Source organism: Cyprinodon variegatus, unplaced genomic scaffold, assembly GCF_000732505.1.
Source record: "Cyprinodon variegatus isolate N-32 unplaced genomic scaffold, C_variegatus-1.0 Scaffold413, whole genome shotgun sequence".
Lineage (NCBI taxonomy): Eukaryota > Metazoa > Chordata > Actinopteri > Cyprinodontiformes > Cyprinodontidae > Cyprinodon > Cyprinodon variegatus.
Window position 1 is genome coordinate 465428 of NW_015150866.1, and position 13281 is coordinate 478708.

The 13281-nt window shown below is 40.4% G+C and overlaps 1 protein-coding gene across 1 annotated transcript in view; it reads right to left on the reverse strand.

The window, feature by feature from the left end:
• LOC107093204 (unconventional myosin-IXa-like) overlaps nt 1-13281 on the reverse strand; it is a 182769-nt gene that overhangs the window by 35635 nt on the left and 133853 nt on the right. The window contains exons 12-14 of the mRNA XM_015388090.1: nt 5183-5304; nt 3586-3727; nt 718-913 (exon numbers count right to left, since the gene is read on the reverse strand). Of these exons, the coding sequence (XP_015243576.1) occupies nt 718-913; nt 3586-3727; nt 5183-5304 (460 nt within the window). The remainder of the gene's footprint in view (nt 1-717; nt 914-3585; nt 3728-5182; nt 5305-13281) is intronic.

Genomic DNA, 13281 nt, shown 5'->3' on the forward strand with positions numbered 1-13281 from the left:
ATACCATTTTGAGAGCCAAAAGTTTATTGAACTGTTGTCACCCATAAAAAGTTCAACTGGATTCACTTTGTATTAGTCTGTTTCCTGCTTCACAAAGGTAGGCAGCAGCTTGACAAAGCCATCCACATAGTGTGCAGTTCTTCATATATACACACAAACATCAATTTCAAACAGATGATATCGGTATGGTAACGGTCGATAGTGGACAGCCAGGTATCGGGGCCAAAAAATGGCATCGGCGCAACACTAGTTGGGATGATGGCAGGAAGGGATAAAGTCAATTGCTGCATTGTAGGTTTTAGACAATGCAGTTGTGTTCAGTCAATTTCTTCAAGTTTATAATGTCGTTTCCAATGTCGTAAAACTTTTAAGCAGTGTTTTAGCTGCTGTCTGTGTGGTCTGCATCTCCTGACACAGACAGCGTTCTCATCAGTGCACGCCAGGTCATTTTATAAAGTGAAATACTCTTAAGTTAGAGAAAACACATTTAGGTAAAACAATGTAGACTTTAAAATGGTCTTCAAAGATAGCACTTCAAGTTATATCCAATTTGCTAGCTTGGTAATACTAGTGACCACAGGCAGGACATCAAGCAATTGGATCAGATGCTGAGATCCATTTGCGATGCTCATTAAAAAATGTCATTAATTAAAACCCAGATAGGATAAGATTCTCCGTCATTTCAAATCTCCGGCTCATTCTTCGACTGTGCCTCACCGGGCTTTTTGTGGGTGTGTCTGCGGCCGGCCTCCCTGAACGCCACCATGGCTCTGAAATATGCCCGCAGCACGGCCCAGCGGAAGGTGGCCACGGGGTCAATCCCCATCAGGCCACAGATGAAGGCATTCTTGCTGCTCTTCAGCAAGGCAACGATATCGGGCCTCATGTGGTCCGTGTTCTTCTCCCTGAAGTCCTGAATAAAAGAGCAGATTTTAGGGAAAAACAATTGGAACAGTTTTCTTTCTGAGGAGTTTTACTGTTTGTTAGGCAGTGGAAAACATTTAGTCATGGCCGAATGTTTTACTGCTGGTACTCTATAATTATGGGAATGGAGTAAAAAGTAACGTTTCACAATCTCAAACATGTTTTTGTTCAAAATACATTTTTTTTAACATGTCAAATAAATAATTATTAATCCCAGCAGCATTACAATATAACTTGATAAAATGTGAAAAGCTCTGAAATTCGCCTCAATAAAAATATACCAGAAATACCAAAATAATGGGGGAATAAAACCAAATCCCCCATTTTTGGCCAATTGGCCAAACTTTATGAAACAAAGTCTGCTGTTATAGAGGGGAGTGGTGGTGGCAGCATCATGCTGAGGGATTGGTTTTCCTCTGCAGAGATGGGGATGCCGATCAGAATTAACAGAATCATAGATGAAGATAAACACCTGGAAATCCTGGGAAAAAATCTCTTAAAGGACCAGAGCAGAAATACAGCAAAGACTACAGCTGTAGGACCTGTGTGTCTGAAAGGCTAAACACTTAAATCCAACAGACTATATATTTATAACTGCTTTGCAATGCAGCCTGACTGTGTCAACCAACAAACTACAAATATTTTGTCACGTTACTTAAGTAGACATTTTGGCTATCTATACTCTTTTGCAGTATTTTTTTTTTTTTATGTTTTACTTCTACTCCTTACATGTTAAAAATGTTATTTTTGTTTCATTTGAGCTAATTTTCCTTATGGCCCGTTAGTATTTAAAATAAATAAAAAACATTAAAATAATTGTTTTCATCCAGACAATTTCTTTATGGATGGACTCGGTGCTGCCCCAACTTGTTGCTCACCACATACCAAAATAAATTGTTTTTCCAAGATGATGTAAAGTTAAATTTGACACCGTAAGAAAATTAAGTAAATGTAAAAATGTTCCTTCAATAGGGTAGTGCAGAAAAGCATCTGTCTTCAACATTTTTTTCCTGCATTACTTTTACTTTTATACTTTAGTTTAAAAATGGTACCTTTACATTTACTTGATTAAAAAGCTTAATTTGATCCTCTAACTTCTCCAAAAGTGTTTTTAAATAGTAGAATTTATACTTCTAGTTGGGTAATAAACTTTTGACACCTCTGGCTATGATGCGAGGAGAATGGACCGCGTTTCCATTCCGAAAAACTTTGCAAAACTGCAAAACAAGATAATTTTAGTTAAGTTAAAGCCTTATTGGTTTCAGCACCGCAGCTTTTCCACAGCCGTGGAAACCAGCTGTTATGGATTTATATCATATAGCCAAACTGCAATATGCTGGGCCCGCTGCAGCACATGTGCTACTTATCAGCACACAGCTGGGAAACAGAACCGGGTCCACAGAGCAACAAGTAGAAGAAGCTGTTGGTATTTCTGACAGCAGCTCATACAGTGATCCTTTAACCCTACTGTACTTTTGGTAATCTCATGTAATTTAGATGCCACTTACAGAAACATTAACCAGGTAAACAACGCCTTAATGACTTCTGGTTGCAATAGGAGCAGCTCTCTCACTATACCCAGATTTCCTGGCTGCATTCGATGAGAGAATGTTTCTCTAGGAGAAGCTTCCCAATCCTGAGCGCAGCTGTAAATCTTCCCACAGGACAGCTGTGCTAAAAAGCTCTGAAACGGATCCATTTGCAGTGTAACACAACAACCTTTCAATGAATGGGATCTTTTCTAGCAGCTGGAAAATGTAGAGAAAAATTCATTTTTAGATTTGAGCGAGGTTTATTTCAAGGTTATATAAAAAATATGTGTAAAACCTTTAAAATAAAGATCAAAGGGAAGCTGACAGATGCTTCAGTTTTATAGTCCATTTTTTTAATTCTATTCAGTTTATTTCTAAAGCACCAAATCACAACATGTCATCTCAGGTCACTTTACAGTTTAACCAGATCATCCAGTCAGATTGATTCAAAGTTTTCTATCTAAGGAAAACCAGTTGATTGCATCGACTCATTGACTCTTCAGCAATCCCTCACACTAAGCATGCTTGTAGCGACAGTGGAGAGGAAAAACTCCCTTTTAGCAGGAAGAAACCTCCAGCAGAACCAGGCTCAGTGTGAGCGGCCATCTGCTGAGGCCGACTGGGGTTCAAGGAGACAGAAGCAGACAATTTTCAATAATTGTCACACTCTAATTCCCCTGCAGTCTAAATATGACATGGATCATCCCATCAGCTTCTCCTCAGAACGAGAAAGATAAGAGAACATGAGAGCTAGCTGCTCGATGTCAGCCACTAGCTTAAACTCCAGGCTAATCTTACCAACATGCAAGGATGATCAAAAAACTAAATAATTAAGTTGCCATGACAATGGTAATATAGCATAGGTTGTAAGGTAGGAGAAGCCTTTTCTATCCCATCATCAAATTTAAAGAAGTGGAGATTGCTAAAACATTCTGTTTTGCATAGATGCCTACTGTGAAGTAATGAGACTAATGTTAAATTGTAAATAACGGGTCAATCAGCTGGATACTGATCCAAACTAAACAGCAGACCCACAGAGAAGAGCTTCAGTGGAACCACAATCTACCTTCTTAGTCTTCATCTCAGTCCCTCAGCCTCAAAATAAGAAAAGCAGCTCAAGTTGTCTCACCTTGACTCCGTACTTGACTTTACCAGCATAGTGCCGGATGATGAAGGCGGGCTCCATGACGGCGGGGAAGTCAATGTAGCTGTTTCCTTCATGCTGACGCTTGAACTTGTCCAGCAAGGTCTGATTGGAGGCCTGTGGGAAACTGGACGGACATTTTTCATGCAGCGGCGGACAAATGTCCCTGTTAAACTTAAAGCAGAAAGAAAGCTCAGCTTATCAGGCATTATAAGTGGAAGGGACATCTGACCTCCTCTTTACATTAAATGTTACGACAACTTAATAAAGGGAGAATATCTCAACCTGCAGCGACTCTGCTGCTCCAAATGAAGGACTCCAGAAAGCTTCAAACCTTAAACCCATAAGGAAAATATTCCCTCACAAAATCCCAGATGTGGCCCAAATCAGCCCCTGGGGCTCTGCTGCACTTTCTTCTTTGGTGGTTTCACCTTTGATTCATGACATCTCAGCTATCAGCTACTAACCTTTGCAGGCTGGATCAACATTCCAGGAGACATTTCAGATCATCTACCTCAACTCCCTTCGCCTCGTAAAAACACCGCAGGTTAAAGAATATCCTCCCGGGTCATAAGGTTCAATGTTGTTGTTGTAGAGAAGACATCATACCCCCCCCTCTCGTGAGGCCTTGGATCCCCGCTAGCTTCACCAACTGTGAACATTTTAACATCAACCAATTTGGTAACAAAGACTGTAAAGTGTGGCTGCCTCTTCTCTCTTTCGCCTTCCATAGGTCTGCTGTGAGGTAGTCTACTTGCCCTCTGTTCTATGGACACCTCAGAAGGTTTTTGTTAGACAAGATTAGTACAGGTCAGGCTGAGATGGTTAAAACTAGGTTAGGTCATGAAATAATATCCAACTTGCTAAAATGTAGCAACAACTTTAAGAGACCAATTAGCCCAACAATCATGGCTTTAGATTGTTATATTTTTATGCAAGAAAATCCACCTCAAAACTTGAACTCTGCAGAAAGTTCATCAAGATTACGATCCTGCCCCAAAATATCTTTTGCCGTCTGAGCCGCTCAGACCCCTGTACACCGGCAGAGCGCTGTCACTGGGAATCCTGTTCAACAGCAGCCTCTGGACGGGTCACTTCTTCACAGTTTTCCTCTACTGTTTGTGGCAGCTGGAAGGAGTTTTTCACTTACGTAATCCAAACTGCAGGCACCAGGATAATAAAATTGAACATATTTTGCCAGCAGGTTTCGACATTTGAAGTTAATTTAGGCGTTAATAAACTGTTTCAGAGGAGTGATCATAGCGCTCTGCATCAGCAGCACTGCGTCTGTCTCCCTGCCAGCTCCCAGATGTGGCGCATCGGGCAGAAAAAGTTTAATTTTTCCAACTCCAGCATCTGCTGCTTCTGAATCGTGTCTTGCACGTCAGATGCCCAGAAGCTCGCAAGGCGCTGCTTCGGCTGCTCAGGTGCTTCATGATGCGGCGCTCCTGCTGCTCTAAACGCGCTGCAGGACCTTTTCCTGCGCTTTGATGCTCGTCAGTACTGCTGCTTCTGCAGCGTGTGGTCTGAATGTAGCATAAGCCCCCTTTGTTTTTATGGCAAGATCCTGTCTGATTCTTACTTGCACTCCTCGTCCAGCAGGTGGAACAGAGCCGTGGGTTTCTTGCTGATGAGGTTGAGGCAGCCACTGTTGTCGATGTAATCGATGTTGTGCCACGTGATACCCTCCGCCCGGTACTCCTCCTGCGAAGAGAAAACACCTCCATGAAACCGTAATGCTGAAAGTTAAGAAGTGACTAAAAGATTATTACAGTCACTCAGTAGAACCAATACGCTTCTTAGATCATCTATAAACATTGCATAAGAGTCAACTCAATATGATTGAAATGGGGTTTAGATAAAAAGAAAACCTTTCCTATGGTTAAAACAGAACTATAAAATGCAGTAAAACCTCTCCATCGGTTACTTTTTTAATCATGTTTGTGTATTTTGTCAAATAATTGCCCAAAGCATCTATTCTGCCAAACATCTGCCTGTATTTTACATGGGCTGAAAAAGCAGCTGTGGCTAACTACTGGACGCCCTCTTATTCTATGGCTCTGGGTTAAACTGTTTATTAGAACAGATTTTAGTTTCTAGCCTTTAAAGAAGGGGTGGCTAATCCCAGTTCCTGTAACTTTTAGTTCCATCCTTGGTCCAACACACCTGAATCAAATGGCTGAGTTTCCTCCTCAGTAAGCTGTCGTTCTTTCAGTCCTCTCAATCATCTAATCACTTGATTCATGTTGTTGAACCAAAGGCACATCTAAAAGTTCCAGAATGCCAGTGTTCTATCAGACCAGCATACCCATAGTCAATACCCATTTATCCCTTTAGTTTATCCCGTTTGTTTCGTACGAAAAATAGACTTTGAACTACTTCAACAGGCGTGTATCCCTGTAGTCATGTAGAAAATTAAATAGTTTTTGTACACAACTAAAGGAATATGGTCATCTGATAGAGCACCGGCCCTTAGGAACTAGAATTGTCCACCCCTTTTATTAGGTCTTTGGGACGCAGACTATGATAACATGAGTCAGATTATTTTTTTTATTGCTGCGGATTCTTTCCATGCTTTCAAACCAAAAAAAAAAAACAAAGATTTTACTGCACTAAAATCAGAACCATTAAAAGGTCAACAGTGCATCGACCGCCATTAAAAGCACCATCGGGGAGAGAGCTGATGGCCTCTCCAGACCAGTGACAGCTGTGGCCGCGTCCCTCATATTGTCCCCAAGGGAGAAAGAAAACACCGACTTCTCCAGTTTGGACCTGAAGTGGAAGAAATCGTGTGGGTTGGGTATGTGCCTCACGTTCCCTGCTGCAAGTGAGGACGGCGTTCAGGCACATTTAACAAAGCTATGTAAACAGCTCTTGCTCGGGCAGATCACTGGTCACAGTGGACGGCTGAGAGACACCAAGACCAGGCAAACTCAAAACAACCAGCGGCAGCAAGGCGGCGAGCTGAGTGGGGAGCTGCTATCAAGATGATCAGTGGAAAACAGAAAGGTGGTCAAGTAAAATATATAAACAAACAAAAATCTGTTTATTCATAACTCTACCAGAATTTTTAACAACCTGAAAGAATGGCTCCTAAAATTAATAATCAGTCAAAATAAAGCTAAAAATGTGTAGAGAGATAATAAGTATTCACTGATGGACAGCTTAAAGTTTTCACAAACATTTGCAGGTGGCGCTACAGTACACCTGAGATGTGTAAAATGCAGCAGGACTAGAATGCGCTCAGTGCATTTAGCAACACATTTGTTAAGGGGGATTTTTGGCCCTTCTGGCAGAGATCTTTTTCTTCACTTGAGGAGAAAGAGTAATGAGTGATGTGGTCTGAAAAACAAGCTTCCACAGGAATAGAACAGAAGCAGAGATCTGCGCGGATGTGTTTGTGTGCATGCTGGAAATACGAGCTGAACCAGTTCTAGTGCAGTAAAACAAAGTATGACAATCATCTGGAACATTCACCACCTAATAATTAAACTGAACGGCAGGGGAATATTTAAAGCATCACTCTTTCACTACAGACGCATTTATTCCCTTTTTTTCCACCCCTAGTGAATCACCGATGGGAGTGTTCAGAACATGTGGGGTTTCTTATTCTTTTAAAAGGAGCTTGCAGTAAAGTAGATCATACTCTGTGCAAACAGGACCATAAAAAGCTGCATGCCATCGCTTTTGTTTAAACCACATCAAGGCAATGAGCCTGGCAGAATTCAGCCAGAAAAGTTTGTTGCGTCTGGGAGACCCTCTGCGTACGCACGACTCAAAGAGAGGGAGGGAGAATTAACAGCAGACACTCTGATAGAGATAAACACACTCATCTGTCTTATTGCAGAGCTGCTGCAGAGCGACGTAAACAGGCCGACCCGGATGACAGTGGGCTGCAAAGCTGTGACTCAGTACGTGAGGCATGCAGAGACAGTGGATCGGTTACGCTTCGCCTCGACAGCAGAATGACTGGCGTTTTTATTAGAACGTTCCACAAAAAACAAGCCCGACGAGCCCGCGACGGCTGCATGTGAAGCATTATAGGCATGAAGGGACTTTGAATCCAAATTTTAAGCTCTCTGCTTTTGCATCCAGTTCAGTTTATGATCATTGCACGATAAGCGTTATTTTCTAATAAATCGACTGATTGACTTTATTGATCTTGCAGTGGAGAAATCTACTTGTTACATCAGCTCAAATAGTCAAAGAAGAAAAATGCTGCATGGTATATACAGTACATCCACATATGACAGCTTTTTTTTAATAATGAATATATATATTAATTTATATACATTATCCTTTTATTCTGATTAATAACGTGGAGTATTAATGTTATTCTTACGAGTGACCCTCTGTCATGTCGGACAGCATGAACCATTAACTGATTGGCCGCATCATGTAGAAGCCAACATTGTAAACCCTTGATCCAGAACTATGACCCTATCTTAATACAACTAAAGCCAAGGGTGTAAGTTTGATTTCCACTTTGGTAGGGACACTACTGGTCCTAAGTTTCATTAATGTCATTTCACCTTTGTATAAATATGCATGCTTTTTTTATGCTTGACGTGAGCATCAGGGTGCATTTGGTTTAACGAGAAAAGCAGCTTTTCTTGCTACATTTCTACTAATTTTATTAGCACTACTCACACTAGATGTTGTTTATCAATATTTGAAGCGTCACCGGGTCTGATGAATTAGGACTGTTTTCCACTTTGAAAAGGTTGAATTTAAACTTACCAGTGACTAAGACAGAAGGTAAATATGTGCCTATTTAACCAAATATAGTGTAAATATGCACGTTATATGTGGATTTATCCTGTATTTTCTTTTGAAGATATATAATTGTACAGAGGTAAACAGGTGAAACACTCTTAATTTTTAAAAGCTCTCTCTGTATCATGAACCAACGCAAAATGACACATTCAAGGGACGCAAATACATTTATTGTATTTACATCTAGTGGCATCATCTACAAAAAAACAACACTAAGAATAAAAGTAAATTTATTCTAACATAAAATCACTTTTAACAATTATTAAAACATATATATAACACCATTCCATGGTGAAGGCTCATTTCAAAGGTAACAGCCAGATTAACAGCCAGATTTCTGTACAGAACAAACAATTCATTTACAGCTGAATAACTATAGAAAAGCACGGAATGGTGTTATTTCATTGGTTTTCTTTTTGATTTCAAAAATCTATTCTGTTGTTTTCCTCTGATGATGGAACAGGCTGGAGGCATGACTCAGAGTACGCTTCTACAATCCTATTTTACTCTGCTTTTCATCTAATTCATGCTCCGGGGTCGTTCACCAATCTGTACAGCTCTGCAGGAAATCCGCTGCGTTGTGGTAACCATGAGTTTCTAGATAATTTGGCAGGAAGAAACATGGCTTTCATTTCCCTGCAGACAGAAAACCATTTGACCAGCCTGATGCCATCAAAGCTGGAAGTGAAAACGAAACACGCTGCTACACCTTTACAGTTCCTAAACTGGCACTTACCTTAATAAGAAAACAATACTTGGAACTGCAACAAATAAAGTTTACCCAGATTACTATAAGAACAGAACATAAAAAAACAGTATTAAGATGTGAAACTGAATCATTTATTTGTTTTTACCCCTTTAGGCATTTAGCACATAGCTCTGCCCATTTCCTTAAAAAGTTTTATTGAAATTGATTTAACTCTCCAATTAAAGCACCCACTACACTTTCTGAAGAGTGAAATCCTAAAGCAAATCCAATCTGCTAGCAATAAAACAGCTGCTCCAGCTTCCTGCTGCGCTGCAGAAAGCAGGGAGTTGTGTTGTGGTGGACGAGGCTGGCTGGGGTTTGGATCTGCAGCCGTCCTTCCATCCATTAGCCAGCTCTGAGGATGAGCCCTCTGCTGCCTAACTCGGTGCAGCACTCAGGAGGGGAGAATCGCTTTTGGCTCGACGCCTTGGTGAGGAGGGTTGGGTGGGCCCATGCTTGATCTCTCCATTACCTCTATGTACCTTTAGGAGTTTATTTTCACGAGGGCAGATTGAAGAAAAGGTGGATGCAGAGGGAAGTTCAGGGTTTAGGAAAACAACTAAACTAAAGAAGCGGAATTTAATTATTATTGTAATAGAAAAGTGAGCAAAGTAAGAAGAGACATTAGCAAACTCCCACATACAGTCATCGCTGCATGAAGCTGTAACGGCCACATGGTTCGTATTTCAGCCAGCCAGTATGATATCTCACAAGTTTAACGCCGCACTGTATTTGCTTTAGGCGGCGACCAATGCGTGTTTTCTTTAACTGATATGTCATCAAAATAAAGGAAAGCCATCAGGCCCCGTTTGGCTTGTTGAGTGTAAACACAGGGGCCCCGAGGCTCCTGACACGCCCCTCCCTCCATCCAGCTGGGGGCCGGGGTTGGTCAGGTGCTGTTAACTTTGGCTGCAGCTCCAAAAGTCAACACAATGGCTGCTGATAAGGAAAACGGATTGGCTGGAGGGGAGTTGGGCTCAAAGGGAGGAGAAGATGGATCCTTCAAAATCCTGCTTTCCTCATGCAGACGGACAGAGAGTAAATGTTTCCCTGCAGGATCCAGAAATAAATTACTTTGTAAATAGAAGATGCTCTTCATAAAGCTACAAATCAGCACCACAAATTACAGCTGTGGCAGATGAACAGAAAAACAACTGATCTACAGCTTCTGCAGGGCACTGGAAAAGTTTTAACCCCAATGCTGTATTATCAACACAATGTTAAGGTTTACAGAAGGATATTATGGGCAGAGGTGTCAAGTAACAAAATACAAACACATTTAGAAAGGTTTCACTTTTACTCCTTAGAAATTAGTTTATTTTTTTTATTTGAGCTCATTTTTATTATGGCCTGTCTGTATTTAGAAATAATAAAAACCAGCAAATTAAACAGTTTTATCCAGATATTTAATTTCTTTGTGTTTGGACTCAGTGCTGCCCCAACTTATTGTTTATCACATACAAAAATACATTGTTTTTTAAGATGATGGAAAGTTAAATTTGACACCACTGCCATTAGCTATAAAACTAAGACAAAGTAAAAGGAAGTTATCTAGAATTGTAGAAAAAATTTCCTTTAAAAGGGTTTTGAAATAACTAGTATAATGTTTAAAGCTTCTGTCCTTAACATGTTTTCCTGCATTACTTTTGTACTTTAAGTATTTTTAAAAATTTTACTTTTACACTTTTACTTGAATAGAAAGCTGAAGTTGATACTCTAACTTACAAAAAAGTGTTTTGAAGCAGTGGTATTTATATTTCTACTTGAGTAATAAACATTAGTACTTTTGACACCTCCATCTGTATTTCAAAATACACACAATTCTAGTCATTTATGTGATCAGAAGTCTCACTTTACCCTGCAATAAAGAGTCTAATCTAACTATTTAACTCCAAAAGTTACCTCATCATCAACAGTCTAGGAATGTAAGATAACAAACATCATGAGGAACATAAACAAACAAATGAAGTAATAAAACAAGATCTAAAGCTTTACACATCAGGAGTTCACAGAAAACCAAGGCAAACTCTGTGAACGACAAGGAGGACATAAAGGGAAAAAGAGCCAAGAAGGTCACGGTTCCTCTGCAGAAGCTGCATCGTTTACAAACCTGGAGGCGACTAAATGTGATCTAGCCTGATGAGGACATTATTAAATGTTTCTATTAGATATGGAGATAAAGTCCCACTGAACGCCACCCTGGATCCATCAAGGGGTAGGGATGCTCTACTTCGACCTTTCAGAAGAACGATGACACGTCCTCAAAAACATAGATGTAAATATTTCTGTTTCTAGACAAGCAAGGCAGATCTACCTAGAAGATAAACTCATCACACTTTAAAGGAAAAGTCCAATCAGCAAGGAATAATCAATGGATCATCATTTATACCTAAAACTGATACGTTTGTAGTGGTTCAATTAATTTTGTAACAATCACTAGGTCCGGGAGCGGCCATTTTTGCCCAAATATAGTAACCCCTCCCTCCTGCCATCTTCCAGCAGTGATGTCACGGTGCGGTAAGCCTAGCGCCATTCTCCCCGCTTTACAAGCAAAATCAATAGGAACTACTAGACACATCTGCAATCAACAACAATTATTGAAGATTTCCAGAGGACTTCACCATTGAAATTCACCAGAGCTGTAGTTAAGAGTTAGAAACTCTGCACAGTAATCTATGATCAGTGAGGGGAAGGTGAGGCAGAGTGCGGTGATTGCTGCTCAGAGTGGAGATGAAGTGGTTCTGGTAGCAGCTAATCTGCACAGTGACAGCACCTGTCCTTTGTTAAGCTGATATCCAAGTGTTGAACATTTGACTATGAAAGGTGGATTGAACCTCTGGTGGCAGCTGACCCAACAGATCACTGCGTTGGTTACTTCCCATCATGATGACAACTACATGACTTCAAACAAAACTCAAGTCTTTCTGGGTGCTGGACCATTCAATCTCAGAGTGGCCCTGAGCACCACACTACATCAACAGTCGTCCTGTAAAATCAACTGTTTGCCAAAGGTTTGGGATAAGAATTTCGTTGAAACATTATTGGGTTTCTATGCTATAAGGGTTTCTGCAGCCGTACTGCAGCAACATCTGAATGTATCAAAGAGAAATATCCTCCAGGCCAAAGGCCTGTTAAAAGCAGCTAATTATCAGGAAGAGTCAGAACACCTGACAAAGCAAGGAGATTTTAAAAGAAGAGCAGATTATGATTCTGGTCCTCTTCTGTTTCTGCTTTGAGGGTTGTATGCAGTGCAACCCACATCATAAGGAAACAAAACAAAAAGAGTTGAAGTGCCTCCCCAATCCAAAACATAAATATCTAAAAACACAGCAAACTGCTGATTATTTATTCTGGCCAAACTGGTCTGGTAGAAACTCCATGGCGTGATCGCTGATGTTTGTGGTGCCGGAGGGGCTAACAGTCAGAAGCAGACAACTGGGACACCTCTACGTACCGAACTGGCAGCTTCTGACGCACGCTGACAGTTTACACACTCATTTCCTGCTCTTTTCGCTCCCTTACAGCCAGGTTTTAGCAAACAGCAACCTGCCACAGCACATCAGCTTTTGGCAAGAGGAGACTAGATCTGGCAGCTCTGGCGATCCAGACCATCTGATCGACAATCATCTCCTTGTAGCATCAACTTTTATTTTCCTTCTCACAGGCATTTCCCTCATTTGCCTTTTTTTTTATTAACAACAAAACAGGATGCTAAATGGGTTGATGAGCACAGAGAGAAAATATAAAATACTTACAATGCCTTTGCAAATATCATGATTTGTCATCCTAAAACCAAAAATATATATTCAGCTGTGATTTTAAAGGAAAAGTCCAGTTAGCAATAGATCATTGTTTATACCTAAAACTAATAAATTTGAAGTGATTTAATGAATATAGCCCTAATCAGAAAAAAAATAAAAATTTTCGTCGCCATCACTAATTTCAAGAGCAGCCATTTTTGTCCAAATATAGTAACCCCTCCCTCCTGCATTCTTCCAGCAGTGAATTCAAGACTTTTTATGACTTTTTAATGCCACTTGAAATAAAAATTTAAGACCAAATTCACAAGAAACACAAGAAAAACCTGCTTGCGACAACTTAACCCAAAGGTTTATCTTAACATAAACCACTGCACTAATGTTTCAGATTTTGAGAAG